The sequence below is a fragment of the Morus notabilis genome, unplaced genomic scaffold, assembly GCF_000414095.1.
Source record: "Morus notabilis unplaced genomic scaffold, ASM41409v2 Scaffold825, whole genome shotgun sequence".
Lineage (NCBI taxonomy): Eukaryota > Viridiplantae > Streptophyta > Magnoliopsida > Rosales > Moraceae > Morus > Morus notabilis.
Genome location: NW_010358062.1, coordinates 525,254 through 540,062, shown reverse-complemented (window position 1 = coordinate 540,062; position 14,809 = coordinate 525,254). Strand labels below are relative to the sequence as shown.

Genomic DNA, 14,809 nt, shown 5'->3' with positions numbered 1-14,809 from the left:
CATCTCAGCTCGAATTAAAAACTCGAATCCGCGAAGTGAACGAGGCCTTATAAATAAAATCGCACATCTAATGACAATTTTGGCGTTTTCAAATCCTTTTTTTTTTTCCCACACAATATTCTCTCTTTGCCCGCTTAATTTATTTAACCTGGCTGATACTTAACAATACCCCCAAGTGCTGAGATATATATATACCATTTTATCATGCACCCAATTATATATCACAGAAGAAAACAAAAATTTAAATAACAAACAGAAAATCATATTTTCAAATATATATAATAGCTCCAAATTTATGGTCACCGACCAGGTCCTTTTTCCAAATATCAAAAGTCTCATAATTTAAGCACAAGAGTTACAGAACCAATATACCGATCACGTCGGCAACAACGACAAAGGAAAGAAAAAACTACAAAAGGAGCAATATCTGCTGCACTACTGCTGGCTTATTCTTGGCTAATACACAAACATCCGTACTGCTTGGCAATTATAACACATTATATATAGAAAAGCTACAAATAAGTTCAGTCACACACACATATATATATTATATACACATATATATATATATATAGAGAGAGAGAGAGAGAGAGAGAGAGATAATAGTACTGCCAAGTGATGATGAACTGATAACTGATTTTTTTTCAAATTAAGTGTGTTTTTTTTTTTGGTCAGCTAGCGTCTTCTACAGGCAGTTTCCCTCTGGGCGTTGAAGAAAACAGCTGCCACAGGAAGGCCAAGCTCGTTCTCTTGGGCGAAAGAACGAGTGCTGAATCGCTCCCTTGAAGGAGGAGGAGCAGCCACTGTTTGCCTGCGTTTCTGCTTGAACAAAAGGAGCACAAACCTGTGGATCCCAATGTTTGGCCTTGGCATTTCATAGCTCACCACTTCCCTTCCTGTCATCCATGATCATTTTAATTGTTCCAATCAATTAATTCATAACATATCATCCCATGAGCACATAAGAATTAATTAAAAGCAGCTCAAATTTTTTATACAACATGACATAATATGATTAGTTAAACACTGATTGAAAGTCTATTTATTTCGTTGATTTGAGTTTTTAATTCGAATTGAGATGTGATTTTATGTGAAAGTTTTTTACTGTAATAAAAAAAGTTAGATGTGACTGTTTCTTAGAGTTTTTTACTGTATGAACGGAACCTCACTAAAATTGGACAAAAGTTCTAATTTCTAGTTTTAACCCCATGCAGACAAACGTGTCAAAATTTTAAATACTGGACCACTTGTTTTTCCCAAAAAAAAAAAAAAAAATGATAATTTTAAGTGGCTAGGAATCAGGTTACTCAGCATTTTTCACATGCTTCTAAGAACAGTGTGATCAACAACAACTTTTGTATAAAACCAAAATCCCTTTTCTGGTGAAATGATATATATACATTTAGCAGCTGCAATAGCTAGCATGTCTCAATTATGTTCGCACCTACCGCTACAAAAATTCTCGAGAAATAAATAGGAGGCTATATATATTAGGGTGGCCTTACCAAATGAAACATCAGTAGTGCCGGGGATGTCTGTCACTATCCTGCAGTGAGAAATTTCTCGGTTAACAAATAATGCCTTTGCCTACATTATCTACAAAGTAGCCTTTGAATTATCATCGCAAAGCAAACAAAACAAAAATAAATAAATAACAAAAAAAAGGAAAACTCTGCTTTTCGGGAGTTTCTCTGGTAGTCATTCTCCACTGGAATCTCAATTTTCAACCGTTAAATTTAATTAAAATCACATCGGGTTGAAAAAACATGTAGAAGAGATAGATTTTAATACTGATGATTGAAAAATAAAGAACATCAGTAGTCCCATTTTTACAAGGGACTACTAGAGAAACTCCCATTATTAACTTGTTTTTAAATAGTTTCTTACATTTATTTGTTTATGATGAAACTATAATTACTAAGAATAATGAGCATCAATTATAATATTCAGTGTTAAAATTCCGTCCAACCGAAATAACTCATAATCAATAGTAAAAGTATAAACAGTCAAAAAAATGGACATCCTAACTATTAAATTCTCTATACACATGACACAATTAATCTCTATACACATGAAACAATTAATTTAACTCCTGAAAAAAAAAAAATAGTAACAAACTATATACATCTCACAATAACAATCTAAATTCATTAAAAAAATGTTTCATAAGTTGGATAATTGTCCCCTCATCATCGTACAAATAGATCTATATGTACGCCAATGTTTTAATAGCACAATTAAAGCGGTACTGAGTGATATGTTATTTTTAGTTTATGTTTTGTGTCGAATTTTCTAATAAAAAGCTTTAGGTGCGTTTAGAACTCGTTTCAAAATAATTTTATTTTTTGTACGAAAATAGAAATGAAAACGTTTTCACTCTCAGACAGAAATTATTTTTAAAAATGAATTTTATAGTTTTATCAAGAGATTATTTTTAGTATAAAAAAATTCATTAATATCTCTCTCTCTACTCGAGAGAGGAGAAAACGGAAATAAAAAATGAAAAACGATTAAAAGTCATTTTTCATTTCTGTCCCATTTTACACTAAATTAAAAAGTTGTTTGCATTTTCATTTTTTGTCTTTAATTATGCCAAACATTGTTTCTCTCCCGTTTTCAGTTTTTCTTTCTCAAAAAACGTGAAAAACAAAAACAAAAACAACTCCAAACATAGTCTTTGTGCCAACAATTAAAAAGTAACAAATTGATCACTTATAATCGGTGTTAAAAGAAATCTGTACATGTGTTTATATCTACATCTATATTTATACAAAAAAACACTGTTTATTGTAAAAATATGTATCAATTATTGAATCATGCAGTATGCTTGTTGTGACATCAATAAGCTGACGTATGTTACCAAGCTTTTTTTTTTTATTTTCTTGAGTATATATGAAACCAAGCTAATTCAAGAATAATAACAGAACTTCCTCGCTTTTTATAAACTTGGAGAAAAATTTTTGTTGAAGCTTTTTAACAATTTGTATGTGACATCATTTACAGTATCGCATAGTTCTTATGACAATCATGAGCACTTACAGTTCCATAAAATCATGTATATACTCTTGATCCACTTTTCTTGCTAATATTGTAGGACATTGTACACAGCTTCAAGCTATAGTATTATAAGGGGAAAAAAAATTAAAATAAAAAGATAGCATACTAATTTTTGTATGTATTAATTTGCTATAAATATATATATATATATATGTATGCATGTATTTAAAAGTTAGTAATAATTGAGAATATTTTCACTCGAACGGAATCTTTGGAAGGGAACTTTAACACATCCCAAAAAAAAAAAGAAAAAATAGCATCCATTAAATTTTCAATCACACACTCAATATATTAATAAAAAATAGAAAAATTAAATAAGAAAGGAAAATGGTTTGAAGGGCAACTCAAAATAAACATAAGAGAAAGGCTGACAAACACAACATGTGACATTAAAATAAAAACATGAACTTGCTAAGTTTTCAAGTTAAGATATAGTTTTTTGGTCCAAAAAAATTGGAAGACGAGTTATTAAAATCCTCAAATGACAAAACCTATTGAAAAAAAAAAAAAAAAAAAAAAAAAAAAAAAAAAAAAAACTATATATATGTGCGAGGAAAAAAATGAGTGCATAATCTCTTAGAATTAGATCCTTTCAATTCACTAATTTTTGGAATTTGAACAAGAGATAGAGAATTGAATATAGTTAAGTTGCTAGTCCCTAAATTATGGAAATTGAGTCACTTTGCTCCCTCAAGTTTTAATTTTGACAAATCATTACGCCATGAACTTCGATATTTTTGTAGTTCAAGGCCTGACACTAAAATTGGAGATTGACTTCTAAAATTTATCAAAGATAATCACATTCCAATTGCATAGTAATTGATATTTTTACAAAAATAATATAATTTTTAAAGGGTTTTTGATGACTAAAAATAGAATATTTTGCATTTAATGTAATTATTTTTGTAAATATTTCAATCATCATGCGACTACGTGATTCGCTCTGTAAAATCCTTTTATCAAAATTAAAAACTCAGAGACGAAAGTGGCATGATTCTCATATTTGATGGACCAAAACAACCCTATAATTAGATTTGACGTAGATATTGTTTTAGCTGGAAATTTTAGCTCTTTTTTTTTTTTTTTTTTTTTTTGGTAAGGGAAAACAAAAAAAAGGAAGATGAGAAATTAGACTATCATGCAGGTTTGAGGGATTTTCTAGGGGTTATACCAGTGTAAGTGCTCCCTTAAATAAGGATCACTAGGACCAGGGACATCCGGGTCTGTCATGACCTGCAGAAAAGAATAATATCCAAACTCGAGTATAGAATTAACTCAACACTTAATTTGGAGAGAAAAAATATATATTCAATAAAAAGAAAAAATAAAAAAATAAAATCAAAAGGCTATACCAGAGTGAAAAAGGATCTCATATCACCCCCATGAACCTCAACCTTTGGTTTTGTGGTTACTGAGGAAGGAAGCAGCTCGTGACCGTTGTATACCTTCTTGTTGGAGTAAGTCACCGAAATACGAAGGCTCGGAGAAAAAGGATCGACAACATCTCCGATCACTCTTCCGAGCACAAGAGGATCAGACATATGCTTTGCCATGATCACTATTAATTATGTTGATTAATCAAAGAAGAAGAATGAAGATTAAGAAGAATATCAAAGGCAAGGATAATCGCTTTTGTGCGTGATTGTTTTAATCTTTTCTTTCCCTTTTTCTCTTTTGTAATACGTGCTTTTGGAAGGTTTTTTGTTTCTTATTCCTCTTGAAATGGGAAACCCTTTATTTATAGAGTCTACGAGGATCCATGAAAGCTCAAGCAACTAGCGACAGATCCATTAAAAAAGAAGTTAAGTGGGGTTTGCAAAATAAAATAAATAAATAGTCAAGATAATAATAATAATAATAACACTACAGACAAAAGCAAAAGGAGGAGGTGAGAGAAAAGTAAGGGTATAGAAAAGTCAACGTCAACAAAAGTTTTAAGCATATGTTTGAGAAAATTGTTAGAAGAAAATTGCTTTTTCTTATTGTTTCTTGCGAAAGGTGCTAACATCGCATGATTTAGAGGTGATGAATATCCAATTATGTTAGAAGCCATCTCAAATACTGATTTAATTCCAATTTAAGGAGTGTGTGGGAAATGAGATTATTAATGAAGCCGATTTTTGTTTTGTTTTGTTTTGTTTTGTTTTTGTTTTTGTTTTTTTGTTTTTTTGTTTTTGTTTTTTTTTTGTGTGTGTGTCATTTACTAACGTATCTAGCTTGTTGAGTTGTTGATTAGAATTTGCGCGAGAACATACGATGAGTAATAATATGATTGTGTAACGCTATAATGCATGCATGATGTTAGTGATTAACATCACTTTTTGTTGAAGATTTTTGGACGAATTTTTTGTGAACGGTTCGATTGAGGAAACTGAAAACTCTCACTTGGAGCATAGATATGCAGGCCTTAAGAAGGAGCTCTCGGCACCAAAATGCCTTGTTTAGAGATTGTTTACAGATAAGGTTTTGCTTTTTGTTCCTGCGGTCGAAATATATCAAAAAAAAAAAAAAAGAAAAGAAAAAAAGGAACATCCCTCCGGATGTGTTTTACTTTGAGTTTAAGCGTATGTTTGTTTGACCGTGATCCAATTGCAACACTAAGGAGACGTTTGGTTCATAGATTAGAATCATAAGATTATAATAATTTTTGATTTACGTGTATTTTTGTCAGAGAAAATATTGTAGCGAACTATGAACTATAATTCGAATCGGGGTACAAATCCCCCAACCAAACAATCCCTAATATATCCCGTGAGTTTGACCCATGTGGTACGATTTATTTAATTCGAATTATTTGTTAATTAAGGACTAACTTATAAATAGTTTTTGTCCTCAAGCTCACTTTGATCCTTGATATTCAAAACATTTCATAACTCACCCTTTTTTCAGTTTGTTTCGGTTGTAATCCTTTTCAACAGTTAAGTGTAAAAAAGAAGATAGAATATGTATGGGATGGTGAAAGAAAATAGAATACAGAGAATAAATGTAAAATAACTCTCCCCACTTATAGACTATTGTCAATTCTTTGTTCTATTTTTAACATGATGAAAATGATTAAAATTGAAACGAACTAAATGATAAGTTTAAAACGTTTTAAGAGTCATGCACTAGAGTGAGTGAGATTGATAACAAAATTTAGGCACCATTATGGGATTAACAAAAAAGATTTTGTTTTGTTTTGTTTTTTTTTTGGCAAAAATTATATGAAGGAAAGAAAATCTACAATTACTTGTATATTTTTCGAGACATAAATGTCCAAGTAACGAAACAAAACGAGGAGTATTTCAATTTTTTAGCTAGAATCTGGAAGATCTATAGTATTTCAATTTTTTTATCGATACATATTTATATTACGTTATCACCTCGCGATTGATTATTGTTTTTTTTTTTTCTTTCTATGTCTGTAATTTCCTACGAGCATAGTATACTATGGTTTGTTGATCAGCAATGCTCTCAAGTTTCTTTTTTGCTGAAAATGCATAAGTTTCTTGTCAAAAAATAAAAAAAAATTTCCAATTTTTCCATTACATGATTCATCAACGTTACTCTAAAGTTGAAATTAATCCTCAAATTTGATTTAGCATAAAAATATTTTTTTTAAAAAAACTTAAAAGGGTATATGCTAACAAAAATATAAACTTGAAAACTTGAACTTTTTATGTAAATTAGTACTCCTAATTCCTTCAGGTCTTATATATATTTATTTCTATGAAATTACTTCACAGGATACCTAAATATAAGCTTAATTAATATTATATATCTATATATAACTATATCTCTATATATTTGTAAAACTTGAAATATATAACCACACACGCAGTACCGGTTCAGGGCAAGACCAGTTAGGCACTCATCTGAGGCCTCTTGAGCTGCAAGCCCCTATTATCATGTTACAAGTATATAGTAACGTAGTGAATGTATTCATATTTTCCATTAAAAAGAAACGCATATAATCATATATAAAGGCCGTTGCTCATTTTTTTAAATCCAGTCCGAAATTAGCCTAATTTATACATACAAATACATATGTAAAATTATCAAAGTTATAGATGTTGAAAATTTTCAATCAAATATTATTTACTTACAAAGCTGAGAAACTTTAAAACTACCATCATTAATGAATGCTTCCATTTCCCAATAAAACTTTTTAGTTGGAGATTGATATTCTACTTTGAACTAATGTTATTTCTCATATTTTCAACTTATGCAATTTTTTTTTTTTTTTTTTGGTTTCCAAAGTACGTATTTCACTTGAATCTTGCTAAATCTAAAAATAAGTTTGCAAGAAAGATATGTTAATAAAATTTAGAGTGTACTGATTTTTTTTATTATAAAATTAAACAATGAGAAGAATAAGATTTTATAAATAGAACATTTTATAATACATAAATATTGCTTTTATTAGTATATATGTTCCAAAATATTGCTTGCATAGCTAATTATTCCCCTTTACTAGGCCTTATTTAAAAAATTCGCTTAAGAACTCTTAGCGTCCGTTTGGTTCATGGATTAGAACAATAAGATTAGAACTATTTTCGATTTATGTGTGTTTTTGTGAGATAAAATACTGTAGCAAACCATGAACTATGATTCGAATCAGAGAACAAATGCTCCAACCAAACGGGCTCAATAATTGTCTAAACCAGGTCCTGACCACAAGAGTGACATATAACCATACTAATCGAACATCCCTCGAAGGATTTCGGTCGCCAAATCGTAGCTGTGCCAAATACAACACCGTCCACGGAGGCGGCATCGTGACTCCGATCATCAAACTCCCTTCAATCCTCTCTCTTTGCTCTCTAGGGCTTTAGTCTGCACTTAGCTTCTATGATGCTGCTTATACAGGCTATGTTAAAAGAATCATGAGTGTGTTTGATTGTTTGTTTATCCATTTGGATGTCTGTTTCTAGAACTCAGTATACGTCAATTCCTCTGAATTGATTGCCTATCATGGTCATGATGGTTTCATGTAGTTTTGATACCATATATGTGTTGGTATTTGTATTTTCTTCATTTTGAATTATATTGCTTTTTTGAGAAAAAGAAAATATAGATGTAAAAGATATTAAACATAAAAATTGATTTAGCAGATAATACTGAGGCGACATTCTCAAGAGGGGAAAAGACGCGGTGGCCCATTTATATAAAAGGTGCGAAAAGAAGAAATTCTCGAGACAGACTCCATGCTAGAATCTTCTCGGTCTAACCATTCACTGAAGACTGGAGTTACCAAATTGAGAAAAAAATATGAAACGAGGTCTAGTCATGAAGCTATGTGAGCATAAAGCAAAACGCCACCATTAATACATTTTATAAACCTAAATGATGCACAAAAGTCACCGAAAGATTGGTAGTGGTGAAAGGTCATTTCAAGCCTTAAAGAGATTCAGTTTGGGTCATTTCCATTCTTAATTGGTAATTTGGAGGAAGAGTGGTTTCCATATGGAGGAAGAAATGCCCTATTCAGTACTCCCTTTTTCCTGACGGATATAATCTACTTTGTGAGCACTTGATGATAATCTTAAGCACTGATGACTTTCTAGTATTGTTTTTGTTACTCAGAATCTCTTTCTCTTCAACCATCTCTACTGTCTTTTCCACTCCTTTGCCACCATGGTTCGCAATTTTATTCTAAAAGCCTACGCCAATAATTTACTGAGAATGAATAGATTATAGGGTGTTTAATTAATGTGCCTAAAAATTGATGTCTTAATTAATTATGTTTCAATGGTGTAGTTTTATTTGCCGTTTGATGTAGAAAAAATGGTTAGGATAGCATCCGCATTAAACAACACAATTAAAATAGAAAGCGTGTCACGTCATATTTTATTAATGTGTGGTGTTCAGCATCACTTGTATTATATAGTATTGTATTTTTATTTTTATTTGCCGTTGGATATTATATCATTGTTGTAGAAAAAATGGTTAGGATAGCATCGACATTAAACAACACAACTAATAGAAGGTGTGTCACTTCATATATTTATTAATGTGGGGTGCGTAACACCACTTGTGTTGTATAATATTTTTTATTTTTGATTAATTTATTAATACGTGTTGTATAATGTTGTTTTTTTATTTTTGTTTACTTTAATATAGTACTGTGTTTTGAAATTTTAGCTAGCATACCCTCTGCAAATAACTCATAATTATATAAAACATTTGAACTATATCTTGTTTATATCTCCCATTCAGTAACAGAATGTTAACTTTTTTTTTAGGTATTTGATTTCTGTTAAATATTTCCGGTACAGGTATTTTTTTCGTTAGAAAAAACAGTGCACCTCTCTTCACTTCAACCATCGATTTTTTTTTTTTTTTTTTTTTTTTTTTTTTTTTTTTTTTTTTTGCACTTCTTTTGCCACCAAATTTTGTAATTTAGTGGACAATAGATCTTAGTTAGGTTATTTTACCTAACAATCTTGTTATTTGCTGTATTCATAATTTTCTTTTGTGTCATATACATGATTATAGGCTATGTCTTTTAATTGGACGAAATGCCTTTTAATGAGATATTATTTTTGGCACATTCTTATGCTCTAGTCTAAAAAGAAAAGAAAAATCAGGAGATGGTTCATGATTTTAATCCTCTTTAGATTTTGAACTATTTAGTATGGTTTATACTCCCTTCCAGATACGAGATACCCAATTTTTTGTTGTTGTTAAGACTTAAAAGGGATTTTTGTTCTTCTTCATATTAACGTGTAGATGAAGTTCCTAAGAAATGATTTCATTGCATACCGTAGTACAAATGATTTTATTAATTACTTACTACGAGGATAAGCTTTTTCAAGTGGGTAATAGCGTTTCTTTGTATTTATCTTAATTATATATATACTAGTTTTGGTGCGGGCGATGCGTGTGATTCGTTTAAAATTAACAGTTATATAAATTATTTGTTAAAAAAATGAAAAAAGAAAAAAAAGAAAACCTCACACCCAAAAAAGATTCTAACTTATTTTATTGTGTTTTTAATTAGTTTTATTATGTTGCGTTTGAATTTGTTTTTTATTTAATTTGATGTGGTTTTATTTTATTTTAGCTCAACACATTTTTATTTATTTTTTCATTAGAATTATTTACAACATTTTTATGTAAGTAGTATCAGAAAGTTGGTGCAAGATGGTAGTAAAATGGTTATAATTCGTACAAATTATTTATATATTGTTATTTGTGTAGAATTGAAAATTCGACGCAAAACGATGTTAAAAATCAGGCTACAAATAACTTAAAAATAAATAAATAAATAAACATAATAAATAATAATAATTGGGAAAAGGGAAATGATTCTAAGCCACACGTGCGATCTATTCAAAATAACTTATATGCAAATTGTTTAAAAAAAAATGAAACGAACGGGAAAAAAGGCATTAAAAAAACGTGTTAAAGTCGGTGACCCGAATTCTATTTGGTCCGACCCAAAAAGTTTGTGATGCGACATATGTAGCAGAGCTTTAATTTAATTTGACGTGATTTTATTTTATTTTAATGTATTTTTTGAATTTAATTTGATTATTTATAGTATTTTTATTTAAGTAGTATTTGAAATTTGGTACAAAATGATATTAAAACGGATAAAATCAGACTACAAATCCATTAAAAATTAGTTACTAAATATAATAAATAATAATTAAAAAATAATTTATGATTTATCACAGGCTGTTTGATTAAAAAAAATCCGTGGGTACGATTGGCGAGTGAAACGCACTGTATAAACATGTTTTGTTTAATTAATTTATCTTGTCTTGTTTAATTTGTTTTTAATTAATAAGGTGTTATTTTATTTTTTCCAGAGTATTTTTATGAAATTTTATTTTTTCTTAAATTTTTATAGCATTTTTATCTAAATAATACCGAAAATTTGATGCAAAAAGAATAAAAATGGACAAAATCAAACTACAAATAACTCCGTAATAAACAACGTAATAAACAAATAGAAACAATAAATAATAATAATTAAAAATAAAACCGGAATATTTTTTCAGACCGTTGGATCTAAAAGTTCAACGGCCAAGATCGGTGCGTGGGTAACACGCGCGGTTGGGGTGCGTCTGAAGGGCTGGCCAACGACAACTGTGTTATGTGGCAGCGTGTGAGCTCCGCCACTTTTCCTTCCAGAGAGCGACACGTGGTATGCAGCGTGTAATCAAATGTTTCGTATATAGCTGAGCTCCTTTTTTTACTCAATTACTTGCTGACACGTGGCCCTCTGTTTGAATGAACTAATTAGTTTTTGCCACCTGGATCCCACTAGTCAATTTTTCCAATACTTGTGCGACGCGTGGCGATTTCTGCGAAAGGCATCGCACTGGTTCATGTTCTCCACTCGAAAAAAAAGACATCATTACATGGTTAATTGTGGGGGGAGAAACGTGCGAATCGTTTCGCGCCTCCCCCAAAAAATGCATTCTCTCTTAGTAGAGTGCATGAAGACTCAGGTTGTTCTTTTGTCTAAGAAATTTAAAAAAAATAATTTGAGTTTTAATTTTATTTAAGTTTATATTCTTTTAAATTTTAATTTTATTTAATTTTATTTAAATTTTAATTTTAATTTAAATTATAACTCAAATTCAATTCAAAAATTGCACTCAAATTATACTCTAAAAGAATAATCTCTTAAAACACATATGAGATACGCTTTTTATCGAGCGTTATTCACCTCCTCTCGATTGAGATTTGTTTTGGGTTTCAACAGCAAACTGGATCTAAGATATGACAAGTTTTTAGTGAATCTACAGTAAGCAACGAATTGAAAATTCACAGAAGAAAATAAGAACGTAGGATAACATGTCAGAGAGAGAGAGAGAGAGTTACAAATTGTAATTTTTTTGGGGTGTTTAATTCGTTCTCTGTTCTCCTTTTATAAATTTTAAAACACCCTTTCAGAGTAAATACTGCCCTTTCAGAAAGATTGCAATCTGCAATCTTCCTGAAACATTACAAGTTCAAACTGCACTAAAAAGGAATTAGAACTCTTCCTTTGCTTATCTCGGACTATTTGGGGTGAGCGGAACAAAAAATAGACGGTCTTTTTATTCGGTTCCCCTTCTCTCCTTGCCGATTGGGCCATCAATTATCTTTTGGAGTTTTCTTCTGCTCAACAAAAATAGCCTTGTTCTACTTCTCGTCAGTCCTATCCTCGTCTTTTGGCTAAATAGATTTATATTGATCTTAATCGGTTGGTTAATATACTCGTGTCATAATTTAAATTATGATTCGTGATTCGTTACAGTATTTTTTTATAAAAAATATGCATAAATTAAAAATAATTTTAAATAATAATTCTGAATTTATAAACTAAACATATTTATTTTGATTTTCCCCGAGAAACGGGCCATGGGCATCGGAGCAGTTATTAGGAATTCGGATGGTTTTGTTATGGCAGCACTTGCGAAGAAACTTGATGGCGTGTTTCTCTGTTCACGAAGCTGAAGTCAAAGCTATCTCCATAAGTCTCTTACGGGCTTTAGATGTTGGTTTAGATATTCAGTTTGTGGAATCTGACACACCGACAATTATCCACGCTATGAAGCACCCTTCTTCCTTTTGTAATGAATTTGGTGTTTTATTATCAGATATATTTAAAGAGCTCGTTCACTTCGTGAATTTGAGTTTTTAATTTGAGTTAAAATATGATATTTTTTTGAGAGTTTTTTACTGTAGCAGAAAAAGTTAGATGTAACATTTTTTAAGAGCTTTTTACTGTAAAAACATAAACCTGAAAACTCGAATCGGTAAAATAAATGAGACCCTAATTTATTATCTTATTTTTTAAGAATTAAGTTATGTTATGTGTACAGAAAAGCTAATAGAGTTGCTTACATTCTAACTGCTTTATGCTCTTAATATTAGTAATGAGTTAATTTAAGTCATGTTCATTTTATCAATTTGAGTTTAGAATTCGAGTTTTGTTACAGTAAAATTTTTTTAAAAATAGTCACATTTAACTTTTTTACAACAATAAAAAACTCTCACATAAATTAATTCAAATTAAAAACTCAAATCAACGAACTATACAGACCCTTAATTAAAAGAAACTCTAACGTTTATAAAATATGTTGTTGTATGTAACGCTTATTCTTAATTAACAATAACAGATACTATTCAAAAAGAAATTCAAACAGATACTTAAATTAAATTAAAATTTAAAATCCGAATTTTAAATAAAAAATATTTTATTTAGACAGTATTTTCTCTGCACACCACGTAAGGTGCCAAGTGCGCCTCCACAGCCTCTCGCTGCCCACGCCCGAGCCATAAGGGTGTGTTTCATGACACGTTCATAGCCTAGAGTCAGGTTGCTCTTTTTAAAGTACTTTCCCTATGAAATGCTACTCTTTAACTTTATACTTGAATAACCCTAATATATAGTCTTATTTATTTACTATTTTTAATTTTTAATTTTAATTTTATTATAGTTAAAAATTTTTATAAAAAATTATATCTAAATTTTTTTATTACAATTAAAAATTTTTAAATAAAATCACATTTAAATCGACGAACTAAACGATGGTATTTATTATTGACATAAGTCAGTTTTTACCGTAAGCAGTTATAGAATAGATTAGTATTGGTAATTATTGTATCCACTAGAAGAATTTGGGGTCCCAGTGATTAAAAGAAAACAATCAAACCCACTGTTATGCCAGAATGACTTTTATTTTTTATTGCTACAAAAAAAAACAAATAGCATTTTTCATGAAGCACCAAAAAGCCTTGCATATCTTTGGTTTTGTAAATTCGAGTAGTATCACGCAAAAGATCTAAAATCGAAAAAAAAAAAAAAAAAAACATGATTTTATCTTTGCTAATCTTACCAGTGTCCCTGAGTTTTATTTTTTGGGATATTTAAGGTATGCTCTTTTACTTAACTCAAATCACAATTTAAATTTTTTATTACAGTATTTTCTCTAATAAAAATTAAAATTTAACTTTTTTAATATAGTATTTTCTCTCACATATTAAACTCAAGTTGAGAAAAGAATATACCCTTACATTTCTATACCTACGTTAAAAAAGCACATCTTATATTATAAAGCGACTGTATTAAAGCTATTTCTGCAAAGTTTAAATTTATATTCAATTCTTACTTTTTTGGTAAATTATCAATTTTGACCGCATAAAGGACCTAAACCCCTTACCAGGAAAATATATATAAAAAAGAACAAGAACAAGAAAAAATAATAAACAATAAATAATAAACGTAAGTAACCAGAAAATGTAAAGATTTAACATGAATTTGAAACTATAAATTTGATAAAGTTTAAAAATATAAAGTATAATTTTTTGATAAACTCAAAATGATAAAAAAGAAAATATTCCTTACTTTTACTTTCTCTTTAGTCCTTAACTTTTAAAATATCTCAAATTTAACCTTAATCAGTCAACATGTTTCAGTTTTACTTCAGATAACAGAGTCTAATTATTTTCTATTAATAAGCTGATTATATTAAGTGTTTCGTTAGCATATTGTTATTTTATGCCAGCTTCACGTGTAAATCGATCGTCCTCTTTTCAACTGTATAAAAGGGATAAGACTAACACAAATTAATAGATTGAGATTAAGTTTAAGACGTTTCAAAAGTTAGTGATGAAAACAGTTTTGGAATGTTTTTATGTGAACTTTCATAATCATAAAAATTTACTCTAATATGATCTAAAGCATGTTATGGACAATTTTATTAATATGAATTATTTAATGCATGTATGTTAAAATATCAGATCCCATAATATAGGATGAAACACTCAC

At 29.6% G+C, this 14,809-nt stretch overlaps 1 protein-coding gene across 1 annotated transcript; it reads right to left on the bottom strand.

The window, feature by feature from the left end:
- Nucleotides 1-561: 561 nt before the first annotated feature.
- LOC21405176 (CEN-like protein 2) lies at nt 562-4,703 on the bottom strand. Its single transcript, XM_010091540.2, has 4 exons — nt 4,410-4,703; nt 4,229-4,290; nt 1,506-1,546; nt 562-896 (listed from the first exon to the last, which is right to left on the bottom strand). The coding sequence occupies exons 1-4, from the start codon at nt 4,608-4,610 to the stop codon at nt 676-678; spliced, it is 525 nt and encodes a 174-aa protein (XP_010089842.1). The 5' UTR covers nt 4,611-4,703; the 3' UTR covers nt 562-675.
- Nucleotides 4,704-14,809: the final 10,106 nt, after the last annotated feature.

What these genes read in the sequence shown, in the direction of transcription:
- LOC21405176 (XM_010091540.2), bottom strand. Translation starts at nt 4,610, where the DNA reads ATGGCAAAGCATATGTCTGATCCTCTTGTGCTCGGAAGAGTGATCGGA. An exon ending in TGAGATCCTTTTTCACTCTG is followed by an intron (nt 4,291 to 4,409) that starts GTATAGCCTTTT and finishes TCTTTTCTGCAG; the next exon opens with GTCATGACAGACCCGGATGT. An exon ending in CACTACTGATGTTTCATTTG is followed by an intron (nt 897 to 1,505) that starts GTAAGGCCACCC and finishes CATGGATGACAG; the next exon opens with GAAGGGAAGTGGTGAGCTAT.